This window comes from Narcine bancroftii, chromosome 1 (assembly GCF_036971445.1).
Source record: "Narcine bancroftii isolate sNarBan1 chromosome 1, sNarBan1.hap1, whole genome shotgun sequence".
NCBI classification, from domain to species: Eukaryota; Metazoa; Chordata; class Chondrichthyes; order Torpediniformes; family Narcinidae; genus Narcine; species Narcine bancroftii.
In genome coordinates this window covers 27,188,315-27,202,825 of record NC_091469.1, presented here as the reverse complement: position 1 = coordinate 27,202,825, position 14,511 = coordinate 27,188,315, and the positions used below count along the sequence as shown (strand labels likewise).

General features: G+C 51.3%; 1 protein-coding gene across 1 annotated transcript in view; it reads right to left on the bottom strand.

Moving 5' to 3' along the window:
- Window positions 1–14,511, bottom strand: part of musk (muscle, skeletal, receptor tyrosine kinase) — a 185,870-nt gene that overhangs the window by 96,259 nt on the left and 75,100 nt on the right. Inside the window, exon 7 of the mRNA XM_069922949.1 lies at window positions 13,640–13,799. Coding sequence (XP_069779050.1) covers window positions 13,640–13,799 — 160 coding nt within the window. The remainder of the gene's footprint in view (window positions 1–13,639; window positions 13,800–14,511) is intronic.

Sequence of the window (14,511 nt, the reverse complement as noted above, 5' to 3'; positions counted from 1 at the left end):
TTTTATTAATTAAAATACAGGTACACAATCTTTTATCCGGATATCCAAAATCCTGAAAGCTCCAAAATCTGGCAAGTGGGGAGAGAGACAACAGTGCAAGTCGGGCGGGTGAGGGGGAAAGACCAACAGAGCGAGTCGGGTGGGCAAGGGAGGGGATCAGCAGCGCGAGTTGGGCAGGTGGGAGACCGGCAGCGGGAGTCAGGCGGACGGGAGACCAGCAGCACGTGTCGGGCGGGTGAGGGGAAGAGACCAGCAGCGCAAGTTGGGTGGGCGGGAGACCGGCAGCACGAGTCGGGCCAGCAAGGGAGGGGACCGGCAGCGCGAGTCGGGCAGGCGAGGGAGAGAGACCAGCAGCACAAGTTGGGTGGGTGGGAGACCGGCAGCACGAGTCGGGCCAGCGAGATGGGGGGGACTGGCAGTGCGAGTCGGACAGGTGAGGGGGAGAGACCAGCTGCGCGAGTCGGACGGGAGACCAGCAGCGTGAGTTGGGCAGGTGAGGGGGGGGATGAGTTGGGCAGGTGAGGGGGGGACTGGCAACGCGAGTCAGGCAAGCGAGGTGGGGGGAGGGAGATGGCAGTGTGACTGGAAGGGGCTGGGGTGGATACAGCAGCAGAATTCGGGTGGGTTTAAATCTGGCTTTCCGAAATCTGGAAAAATCCGAAATTCGGGACACACTGTCCCCCAAGGGTTCCGGATAAAGGATTGTGCACCTGCAAAAGGAAAACCCAATATTTAGCCTCATTTGTCTGTTTACTGAAGATTGGAGATCTAGGTGTGCCAGCCATGGCTGCTTGACATGTCAGATATGAGGTATATCTAGCCATTCAGATCAGGGCATTTGAGAACTGTCCCTTTGCGATCCGAGGCAGAGCAAGAAGTCAGAAATGTTCACTGGAAATCTAGAGGCAAGAGTTTGTGCCTGCACCATGATCACCTCCTTTAGTAATACCTCTTAGATGAAGACTGCCAACGTCTTCTTCACTTCTGAATAACAGAATGGGGCTACTTGGCCCCTCTAGCCTTTGAAGTCAATCAGTCCCACAAACCCTGCTTTCTTCCGATTAACCCAGCAAACAATTATTTGACCATTTTATTCAATTACCTTGCTCCAGTTTGAATCCATTGCACTTTCTGAGAGTGCGGTCTCTGACAGTCCGTGCGCTTGTCGCAAAGTATGTCCCACCTTTTTGCCGATTCATTTGATCTCTGTCTTACAGTTAGCAATTCCCCTAGTGACTCCCTGATCACTGTATAATTTTGAACACTTCTGTCAAATTTCTGTTTAACATTCTCAAGTTAAAAGAGCAACCTCAGCTGCTCCTGTCCCTAAAATATAGTGGTTTCATCCACCATAGCATTCTGGTGAATCTCCCCCACCCACTCGATCCACACGATTCCTTCTCTTTGGGCCAGACGATGAACTGCAGTCCAAATTTTTATGATATATATGTATTTTCCTCTTCTGCTCAAAACTGATAGTAAAAGACTCAAAGTCTTTTGCATATGTCCTGAATTTTATAAAATGAATTGTTTTCCCGAACCTGCCCTTACAGGTTCTTCCTATGGAGTCCAACGGAATCAAGGTTAACTTGTTTCCTCTCCAGTGTTGTAGGCTCTAAAGTGACTTGCACAGAACAAATTAGACTCTTCCAGAGATGGACTAAGTTATGGCTGGATAGAGCAGGTGAATGGTTAGCTCATGAGATGATCTGCTCCTTCCGCTGTTGGCACAACAGCTTTTGTGTACTCCACAACATGGCTTCTATGTTCTGAATAATATTCAAAATTCTCCTTCTCCTTTTTGGGTTATCATGGGCCCAGAGTCAGTGGTGATCCATTTTTTCAAGGAATTTTTGAATATATTTCTGAACTTTTTCCTTTGTCCCACTGTACAATCTCTTCCCATGACAGAACTTAGGACTGAACATCTATTTCAGGGTCTGGTGTGGAGTATGGCCTGCTCAATGGAGCCAGCTGAGAATAACTAGGGCCTCAGTACTGTGGATGTTAGCCTGAGAGAACACTGACATTGGTTCACGTGTCCTATCATTGAATCGATAGGGTTCTGTGGAACCAGCATTGATGCTTTGAGTTGCTAGATTTCAGAAGTGTATTTATGTTGGCAGGGATCATTGTTTCCCAGTAACCCATGGGTGTACTGTATTCAGTTCTCTATTCTGTGTGCTTATCTACAGGTTGACTGGCTGGCTGCTTGCAAAACAAACTTTCCAGATATATGGCAACAAATTTGACATTGAACTTGAGTTTTGTGCCAGGTCTGAGGTCTTGATCTTCAAGTACTCTTTCCCTTATTCAACCAAAGACTGAGCTTGTACATTGAAGGTGGTGGTGAATTCCATCATCAATGTCTGTCTTCACTGAGAGGGAAGTGGTCCAAGGTCTTTTAATGGAATTCAGTTGTTGCAGGTCAGTGTGGTTTGTTCCTGCTGCACCTTACTGCCGTTGTAAATACCAAATCAGCATGGCAGTCAATTTCCATCTAAGTCTTTTCCAAAGTGTTAAACAGATTAACTTCTTGGGAGAACTGATAAACTTGGAGGTGCTAATTTCAAAGTTTCCTCTGTACCAACCCTCCAAAATAATTCTCAACCTCCACTTTTCCTTTGCCCATGGACCTAATGCTTTCTCTGTGAGGACTTGGACTTAGATTTGATTTTTACATATTTGAACTGGAACATTTTGCCATGAAATATGGCTCCAAAGAAATATTTGTTAAGAATATCAATGAGAATTCAACCATCCACAATCTGAATCTCTGAACGACAGCCAGCCCAAATTAGATCCAGTGCAGGATGTAAATGTCAAAATTGTCCTAAGATTGATCAGAAGTGATGGCATTCAATAATCAGTTTCATTCACAACACATCAGCAAATGCCTGCATGCAGCAAGACATACACGAGACAACACAATGAGTATGACAAGTAAAATTCATCAGAATGTAACGCAGTGACCATTTCCAACCATAACCACCTGCCCTTGACATTCAATGGCATTACCATCACCAAGTGTTCAACCTTCAATATCCTTTAGGGACTCTAATTACCAGAAACTCAGCTGGACCCACTATGGCTACTACAGACTGTGGCTACAATGGGCAGTTCACATGTTAGGTAACCTCTGGCAAGTGATTCCCATCCTGACACCCCAGGCTTTTCCAGCATACACAGGATATTAAACAGCAGTGTGGTGCTATACTCTCCTCTTGCCTGGATGAATGATGAACATATGTCAAAAAGGTCAACAACACCCAGGACAAAACATCCCACTAGATTGACACTGCATTTTCCACTGGAATCATTCATTTCCCCCATCATTGGATGCAATATGCATCATTTTCAAGAATGCTGCACCTACCCAGGCTACTCATAGCGCTGTCCATTCCCATGAACTCTGCTGCCAAGAACAACAGAGGGAACAGGTCCATAAGAACATCACCACCTGTGGATATCCACTGCCCAGATTGGAAATACATTGCCAATCCATCTTTGCCACTAAATCCTGGAACTCCCTTCCAACAACCTCTAACCCCCCCCCCCCCCCCCCAGAAGGATTATCATGTTCAAGGACCTTCCCTGTGACTGCCATGCTGAAAGATTAATTGGCAACTGTAAATAATCCTAGTGAATCAGTGAATGGTAGAATCTGGTGGAGTTGATAACAATGTGGGGAGAATGGATTAATGTAGGGTTAGTGTAAGGACTGCTTAAAGAAATCTCTTGGTGCCTGCCACATTGACCACCACCAGTGGGCTGATATCACCTCCAACCGTGCATCTTGGTGCCTCACAATTCGGCGGGCAGCAACCTCCTTTGAAGAAGACCGCAGAGCCCACCTCACTGACAAAAGACAAAGGAGGAAAAACCCAACACCCAACCCCAACCAACAAATTTTCCCTTGCAACCGCTGCAATCGTGTCTGCCTGTCCCGCATCGGACTTGTCAGCCACAAACGAGCCTGCAGCTGACGTGGACTTTTTACCCCCTCCATAAATCTTCGTCCGCGAAGCCAAGCCAAAGAAAAGAATGAGAAGACCATTGACCACTGTTATTGTTATGCTAACGTAGTTTATTCTTCAGTGCACTGAGTGTACTTCCTCTTCAAGACCTTGTGTGGTGCTGAGCATGGATAGTAGCTGGGTTGTGCCAATAAAGAGACCTAATTAATCACTGATGGAACAGTCAAACCATCACATGACAACCTACTGGAAATCCAAAAATATGTGAACTGAACTAATCTGTAGACCTTTTTATGAATTAAAACTTATTTTCTGATTTATGCCAAATAATTAAAATTTAAACAAGTGAGAGATGGTCTGAAGGGGGCTTTTAAGAAGGTGGAAGGTGCTGATAGGGTTGGAGAAAGTGTTGGGATTTGCGAAGAAGGACACAAGTAACTACAAATCAGTAAGGCTTTCAAGAATAAAACTTGCCCACCCAGATGACATGCCAATCACAAAAACGGTATGATTTCAATGATGAATCAGATTTAATTGGAATGTCTTGGGCTACGTTTAAGTCCGCTCAATATCATGCAAGCAAATTTGTACAGTTCTAAGCATGTTGCGGAAAGTGGGGGCTTATTGTGAGCAATTCAGCTACTGCATTTCCTACAACAGATGAGTGATGAAACTTCTATAGAGCTTTTAATACTATCAATGCTCTGAAAAAAAGAGGGGGTGCTGCAGAAAAGCAAGTCGTTTATCAGTTTCTTTTCCTGAAGAATAAATCTGCAGGCATGGACTCAAGAAAGGATTCTGTTAATGCGCATTTATCTCTTGAGACAGTCTTTACAAGGTTGTGTTAGTGTAAGGCTCTTGAACTAATGGTGATTTTCAAGGAACTAGGCCAAACATGAGGTAAGTTAAAAAAAAGCTGCCAACAGAATGGAAAGTGGCCAGGCACATATTAGTGAGGATCTTTACCAGCTGGCATTTCCTTCTAACTTCACAGACTAAGACATAAACTGTTCTTTATGGACTCCCACAAATTATTCCCACAGGCAGCATTGACACTGCAAGGTTAGCCAATGACCTGCAAACAAAGATGGAAAAAACCACCCAGTGTCTGACCCTCAACACCCAGACAGTGTCTGACCCTCACCACCCACTGTCTGACCCTCACCATCCAGACTGTGTCTGAACCTCATCACCCAGTGTCTGACCCTCATCACCCAGTGTCTGACCCTCACCACCCAATGTCTGACCGTCACCACCCAGACAGTAACTGACCCTCACCACCCAGACAGTGTCTGACCCTCACCACCCAGACAGTGACTGACCCTCACCACCCAGACAGTGTCTGACCCTCACCACCCACTGTCTGACACTCACCATCCAGACTGTGTCTGAACCTCATCACCCAGTGTCTGACCCTCATCACCCAGTGTCTGACCCTCACCACCCAGTGTCTGACCGTCACCACCCAGACAGTGACTGACCCTCACCACCCAGAGAGTGTCTGACCCTCATCACCCAGACAGTGACTGACCCTCACCACCCAGACAGTGTCTGACCCTCACCACCCAGTGTCTGACCGTCACCACCCAGACAGTGTCTGACCCTCACCACCCACTGTCTGACCCTCACCATCTAGACTGTGTCTGAACCTCATCACCCAGTGTCTGACACTCATCACCCAGTGTCTGACCCTCACCAACCAGACAGTGACTGACCCTCACCACCCAGACAGTGACTGACCATCACCACCCAGACAGTGACTGACCCTCATCACCCAGACAGTGTCTGACACTCACCACCCAGACAGTGACTGACCCTCACCACCCAGACAGTGTCTGACCCTAACCACCCAGTGTCTGACCGTCACCACCCAGACAGTGACTGACCCTCACCACCCAGACAGTGTCTGACCCTCACCACCCAGACAGTGACTGACCCTCATCACCCAGACAGTGTCTGACACTCACCACCCAGACAGTGACTGACCCTCACCACCCAGACAGTGTCTGAACCTCACCACCCAGACAGTGACTGACCCTCACCACCCAGACAGTGTCTGACCCTCACCACCCAGACAGTGTCTGACCCTCACCACCCAGTGTCTGACCCTCACCACCCAGACAGTGACTGACCCTCACCACCCAGACAGTGTCTGACCCTCACCACCCACTGTCTGACCCTCACCATCCAGACTGTGTCTGAACCTCATCACCCAGTGTCTGACCCTCATCACCCAGTGTCTGACACTCACCACCCAGTGTCTGACCGTCACCACCCAGACAGTGACTGACCCTCACCACCCAGACAGTGACTGACCCTCACCACCCAGACAGTGTCTGACCCTCACCACCCACTGTCTGACCCTCACCATCCAGACTGTGTCTGAACCTCATCACCCAGTGTCTGACCCTCATCACCCAGTGTCTGACCCTCACCACCCAGTGTCTGACCGTCACCACCCAGACAGTGACTGACCCTCACCACCCAGACAGTGTCTGACCCTCACCACCCAGACAGTGACAGACCCTCACCACCCAGACAGTGTCTGACCCTCACCACCCAGTGTCTGACCGTCACCACCCAGACAGTGTCTGACCCTCACCACCCACTGTCTGACCCTCACCATCCAGACTGTGTCTGAACCTCATCACCCAGTGTCTGACCCTCATCACCAAGTGTCTGACCCTCACCACCCAGACAGTGACTGACCCTTACCACCCAGACAGTGACTGACCCACATCACCCAGACAGTGTCTGATCCTCACCACCCAGTGTCTGACCGTCACCACCCAGACAGTGACTGACCCTCACCACCCAGACAGTATCTGACCCCCACCAGCCAGACAGTGACTGACCCTCACCACCCAGACAGTGACTGACCCTCATCACCCAGACAGTGTCTGACACTCACCACCCAGACAGTGACTGACGCTCACCACCCCGACAGTGACTGACCATCATCACCCAGACAGTGTCTGACACTCACCACCCAGACAGTGACTGACCCTCACCACCCAGACAGTGTCTGACCCTCACCACCCAGTGTCTGACCGTCACCACCCAGACAGTGACTGACCCTCACCACCCAGACAGTGTCTGACCCTCACCACCCAGACAGTGACTGACCCTCACCACCCAGACAGTGACTGACCCTCATCACCCAGACAGTGTCTGACCCTCACCACCCAGACAGTGACTGTCCCTCACCACCCAGACAGTGTCTGACCATCACCACCCAGACAGTGTCTGACCCTCACCACCCAGTGTCTGACCCTCACCACCCAGACAGTGACTGACCCTCACCACCCAGACAGTGACTGACCCTCACCACCCAGACAGTGTCTGACCCTCACCACCCAGTGTCTGACCCTCACCACCCAGACAGTGACTGACCCTCACCACCCAGACAGTGTCTGACCCTCACCACCCAGACAGTGACTGACCCTCATCACCCAGACAGTGACTGACGCTCATCACCCAGACAGTGTCTGACCCTCACCACCCAGACAGTGTCTGACCCTCACCACCCAGTGTCTAACCTTTACCATCCAGACTGTGTCTGACCCTCATCATCCAGTGTCTGACCCTCACCACCCAGTGTCTGACCCTCACCACCCAGACAGTGACTGACCCTCACCACCCAGACAGTGTCTGACCCTCATCACCCAGACAGTGACTGACCTTCACCACCCAGACAGTGTCTGACCCTCATCACCCAGACAGTGTCTGACCCTCACCACCCAGACAGTGTCTGACCCTCACCACCCAGTGTCTAACCCTTACCATCCAGACTGTGTCTGACCCTCATCATCCAGTGTCTGACCCTCACCACCCAGTGTCTGACCCTCACCACCCAGACAGTGACTGACCCTCACCACCCAGACAATGTCTGACCCTCACCACCCAGACAGTGACTGACCCTCATCACCCAGACAGTGTCTAACCCTTACCATCCAGACTGTGTCTGACCCTCACCACCCAGTGTCTGACCCTCACCACCCAGACAGTGACTGACCCTCATCACCCAGACAGTGACTGACCCTCACCACCCAGACAGTGTCTGACCCACACCACCCAGACAGTGTCTGACCCTCACCACCCAGTGTCTAACCCTTACCATCCAGACTGTGTCTGACCCTCATCATCCAGTGTCTGACCCTCACCACCCAGTGTCTGACCCTCACCACCCAGACAGTGACTGACCCTCACCACCCAGAGAGTGTGTGACCCTCACCACCCAGTGTCTAACCTTTACCATCCAGACTGTGTCTGACCCTCATCATCCAGTGTCTGACCCTCACCACCCAGTGTCTGACCCTCACCACCCAGACAGTGACTGACCCTCACCACCCAGACAGTGTCTGACCCTCATCACCCAGACAGTGACTGACCTTCACCACCCAGACAGTGTCTGACCCTCATCACCCAGAGAGTGTCTGACCCTCACCACCCAGTGTCTAACCCTTACCATCCAGACTGTGTCTGACCCTCATCATCCAGTGTCTGACCCTCACCACCCAGTGTCTGACCCTCACCACCCAGACAGTGACTGACCCTCACCACCCAGACAATGTCTGACCCTCACCACCCAGACAGTGACTGACCCTCATCACCCAGACAGTGTCTAACCTTTACCATCCAGACTGTGTCTGACCCTAACCACCCAGTGTCTGACCCTCACCACCCAGACAGTGACTGACCCTCATCACCCAGACAGTGACTGACCCTCATCACCCAGACAGTGTCTGACCCTCACCACCCAGACAGTGTCTGACCCTCACTACCCAGTGTCTAACCCTTACCATCCAGACTGTGTCTGACCCTCATCATCCAGTGTCTGACCCTCACCACCCAGTGTCTGACCCTCACCACCCAGACAGTGACTGAACCTCACCACCCAGACAGTGCCTGACCCTCACCACCCAGACAGTGACTGACCCTCATCACCAAGACAGTGACTGACCTTCATCACCCAGACAGTGTCTGACCCTCACCACCCAGACAGTGACTGTCCCTCACCACCCAGACAGTGTCTGACCCTCACCACCCAGTGTCTAACCCTTACCATCCAGACTGTGTCTGACCCTCATCATCCAGTGTCTGACCCTCGCCACCCAGTGTCTGACCCTCACCACCCAGACAGTGACTGACCCTCACCACCCAGACAGTGTCTGACCCTCATCACCCAGACAGTGACTGACCTTCACCATCCAGACTGTGTCTGACCCTCATCATCCAGTGTCTGACCCTCACCACCCAGTGTCTGACCCTCACCACCCAGACAGTGACTGACCCTCACCACCCAGACAATGTCTGACCCTCACCACCCAGACAGTGACTGACCCTCATCACCCAGACAGTGTCTAACCTTTACCATCCAGACTGTGTCTGACCCTCACCACCCAGTGTCTGACCCTCACCACCCAGACAGTGACTGACCCTCATCACCCAGACAGTGACTGACCCTCACCACCCAGACAGTGTCTGACCCTCACCACCCAGACAGTGTCTGACCCTCACCACCCAGTGTCTAACCCTTACCATCCAGACTGTGTCTGACCCTCATCATCCAGTGTCTGACCCTCACCACCCAGTGTCTGACCCTCACCACCCAGACAGTGACTGACCCTCACTACCCTGTGTCTAACCCTTACCATCCAGACTGTGTCTGACCCTCATCATCCAGTGTCTGACCCTCACCACCCAGTGTCTGACCCTCACCACCCAGACAGTGACTGACCCTCACCACCCAGACAGTGTCTGACCCTCACCACCCAGACAGTGACTGACCCTCATCACCCAGACAGTGTCTAACCCTTACCATCCAGACTGTGTCTGACCCTCACCACCCAGTGTCTGACCCTCACCACCCAGACAGTGACTGACCCTCATCACCCAGACAGTGACCGACCCTCATCACCCAGACAGTGTCTGACCCTCACCACCCAGACAGTGTCTGAACCTCACCACCAGGAGAGTGACTGACCCTCACCACCCAGACAGTGACTGACCCTCATCACCCAGTGTCTGACCCTCACCACCCAGACAGTGACTGACACTCATCACCCAGACAGTGACTGACCCTCACCACCCAGACAGTGACTGACCCTCACCACCCAGACAGTGACTGACCCTCACCACCCAGACAGTGTCTGACCCTCACCACCCAGTGTCTGACCCTCACCACCCAGACAGTGACTGACCCTCACCACCCAGACAGTGACTGACCCTCACCACCCAGACAGTGACTGACCCTCACCACCCAGACAGTGTCTGACCCTCACCACACAGACAGTGACTGACCCTCATCACACAGACAGTGACTGACGCTCATCACCCAGACAGTGTCTGATCCTCACCACCCAGACAGTGTCTGACCTTCACCACCCAGTGTCTAACCTTTACCATCCAGACTGTGTCTGACCCTCATCATCCAGTGTCTGACCCTCACCACCCAGTGTCTGACCCTCACCACCCAGACAGTGACTGACCCTCACCACCCAGACATTGTCTGACCCTCATCACCCAGACAGTGACTGACCTTCACCACCCAGACAGTGTCTGACCCTCATCACCCAGACAGTGTCTGACCCTCACCACCCAGACAGTGTCTGACCCTCACCACCCAGTGTCTAACCCTTACCATCCAGACTGTGTCTGACCCTCATCATCCAGTGTCTGACCCTCACCACCCAGTGTCTGACCCTCACCACCCAGACAGTGACTGACCCTCACCACCCAGACAATGTCTGACCCTCACCACCCAGACAGTGACTGACCCTCATCACCCAGACAGTGTCTAACCCTTACCATCCAGACTGTGTCTGACCCTCACCACCCAGTGTCTGACCCTCACCACCCAGACAGTGACTGACCCTCACCACCCAGACAGTGTCTGACCCTCACCACCCAGACAGTGTCTGACCCTCACCACCCAGTGTCTAACCCTTACCATCCAGACTGTGTCTGACCCTCATCATCCAGTGTCTGACCCTCACCACCCAGTGTCTGACCCTCACCACCCAGACAGTGACTGACCCTCACCACCCAGACAGTGTCTGACCCTCATCACCCAGACAGTGACTGACCTTCACCACCCAGACAGTGTCTGACCCTCATCACCCAGACAGTGTCTGACCCTCACCACCCAGACAGTGTCTGACCCTCACCACCCAGTGTCTAACCCTTACCATCCAGACTGTGTCTGACCCTCATCATCCAGTGTCTGACCCTCACCACCCAGTGTCTGACCCTCACCACCCAGACAGTGACTGACCCTCACCACCCAGACAGTGTCTGACCCTCACCACCCAGACAGTGACTGACCCTCATCACCCAGACAGTGTCTAACCCTTACCATCCAGACTGTGTCTGACCCTCACCACCCAGTGTCTGACCCTCACCACCAAGACAGTGACTGACCCTCATCACCCAGACAGTGACTGACCCTCATCACCCAGACAGTGACTGACCCTCATCACCCATACAGTGTCTGACCCTCACCACCCAAACAGTGTCTGACCCTCACCACCAGGAGAGTGACTGACCCTCACCACCCAGACAGTGACTGACCCTCATCACCCAGTGTCTGACCCTCACCACCCAGACATTGACTGACACTCATCACCCAGACAGTGACTGACCCTCATCACCCAGACAGTGACTGACCCTCATCACCCAGACAGTGTCTGACCCTCACCACCCAGACAGTGTCTGACCCTCACCACCAGGAGAGTGACTGACCCTCACCACCCAGACAGTGTCTGACCCTCACCACCAGGAGAGTGACTGACCCTCACCACCCAGACAGTGACTGACCCTCATCACCCAGTGTCTGACCCTCACCACCCAGTGTCTGACCCTCACCATCCAGACTGTCTGACCCTCATCATCCAGACAGTGTCTAACCCTTACCACCCAGACTGTGACTGACCCTCATCACCCAGACAGTGACTGACCCTCATCACCCAGACAGTGACTGACCCTCATCACCCAGACAGTGTCTGACCCTCACCACCCAGACAGTGTCTGACCCTCACCACCAGGAGAGTGACTGACCCTCACCACCCAGACAGTGAATAACCCTCATCACCCAGTGTCTGACCCTCACCACCCAGTGTCTGACCCTCACCATCCAGATTGTCTGACCCTCATCACCCAGACAGTGTCTGACCCTCACCACCCAGAGAGTGACTGACCCTCATCTATCAGACAGTGTCTGACCCTCACCACCCAGTGTCTGACCCTCACCATCCAGACTGTGTCTGACCCTCATCACCCAGTGATTTACATTCACCACCCAGACAGTGTCTGACCTTCACCACCCAGTGTCTTGACCCTTACCACCCAGAGAGTGATTGACACCACCCAGTGTCTGATGCTCACAACCCAGACAGTGACTGTCCCTCACCACCCAGACAGTGTCTGACCCTCATCACCCAGTGTCTGTCACTCACCACCTAGACAGTGACTGACTCTCACCACCCATACAGTGTCTGACCCTCACCACCCAGACACTGTCTGACCCTCTCCACCCAGATAGTGACTGACCCTCACTATCCAGATAATGTCTGACCCTCTCCTCCCAGTCTGACCCTCTCCACACAGTGTCTGACACTCTCCACCCAGACAGTGTCTGACACTCTCCACTCAGACAGTCTGACCTTCTCCACCCAAAAGATGTAGACCCTCTTCTCCCAGACATTGTCTGACCCTCTCCTCTCTGACCCTCTCCACCCAAACAGTTTAACCTCTCCAACCAGACATTTTTATCCTCTCCACCCAAACAGTTTTACCCTCTCCACCCAGGCAATTTCTGACCCTTTCCACCTAGACAGCATCAGACGTCTCCACCCAGACAGTGTCTGACACTCTCCACTCAGACAGTCTAACCCTCTCCACCCAGAAGATGTCTGACCCTCTTCTCCCAGACATTGTCTGAGCCTCTCCATCAAGACAGTGTCTGACCCTTTCCACCCAGACAGTCTGACCCTCTCAACCCAGACAGTTTAACCTCTCAAACCAGACATTTTTATCCTCTCCACCCAAACAGTTTTACCCTCTCCACCCAGGCAATTTCTGACTCTTTCCATCTAGACAGCATCAGACGTCTCCACCCAGACAGTGTCTGACCCTCACCACCCAGGCAGTCTCTTGACACACTCCACCTAGGCAGTCTCTGACATACTCTACCCAGGCAGTCTCTGACTAACTCTACCCAGGCAGTTTCTGATCCTCTCCAGCTGGATAGTCCTGACCCTCTTCATTCAGTCAGTCTGATTCTTTACAATAAGAGCTGTCTGACTCTTTACATTTGTCCAATGTGTGACTCCCTGCACCTGTCAGTGTAACTCTAAAACTGGTCTTATTTTTAAACATGTAATCATCTCATCCAATCATCAGTGCTGTTTTCCCTTGTTAATAACTGCATATTATGGTCAATTTAAAAATTCTTGTTGTTGCCTATAGCTGCCAAGAATTCTGCACAATTCCCTTGGAAATTTATACTCTGCTTTAGATGGAGAGTGACGGACAATCCAATGTTCCAATTCTTGGTTCACTGTGATGGAGATACCTCACTGTAAATTGGCCAAGTGTTTGCCAAGTTATTTAAAGAAATGAGATCCATGTAGAGCCATTCCGTGAATCATATCTTGACTGACCTGTGATATCCAGGGTGGCAGTAGCTTTTGCTGTGGTACTTCCTTCATTGTGCTTGTTGGTGGTCAGACAAGTGAACAGTGAAGGCCTGGTAACATAGGCCCGCAGCCTAGATTCGATCACTTCTCCCTTGATGCGATTCTGTATCGAGCCCTTGGGGACCTGGAGAAAACGCAAAAGAAAATCTGGAGTTACATTGTGCGCATTATTTATGTTTGGAAACTGGGCATGGAAGAGCTTTCAATGTGAATTTAAATGTATTACAGGAAGGTTTCCTTGAAACGTGTGTGTCTTTGTGAAGATGGCATAGTTCTGATTACTGCTCGTGGCTTTAATGTATTAAGTCATTTCTGTGTGTGAGAGAGAAGGAACAAAAGAAAGTGAGAGTGAAGTGTGAGAATGTAAATGAGTGAATGAGAAAGTAATGGAATGATTGTGAGGAAGAGTTAAGTAAGCAAGAGTTTTTTGAAAGAGTGAATAGATTATCCTATTATTTCAACAAAAGATTTCAACCACATGTCCTCACCAGCCTCTTGGCTCTGAACCTATAGGAAGCAGATGGCCAACTGGAACAGGGTGACCAATCAGGAGTGGGGTCAGTGAAGAGAAGGCCAAAGTCAGGGATGAAAGAACCAAGTTCTGTACATTTCAAATGGACTTTGGTTTTTGGGAGTCAATGGAGGTGAAGGGATGGGAAGAAAACAGAGCTCAGCAAGGTTAATTCTTCCCAAATCTCTCGGAGAGCGAGGGAGTTGTCCTGCCCCAACCCAACGAACCATGTTTCCTCAGCATAAAATCACTATCCAGCAGCTCCACTTTATCCCTCTCTTGCTTGTGAGAAATTGCTAGCTCTATTGGTTCCCACAAAATTTAT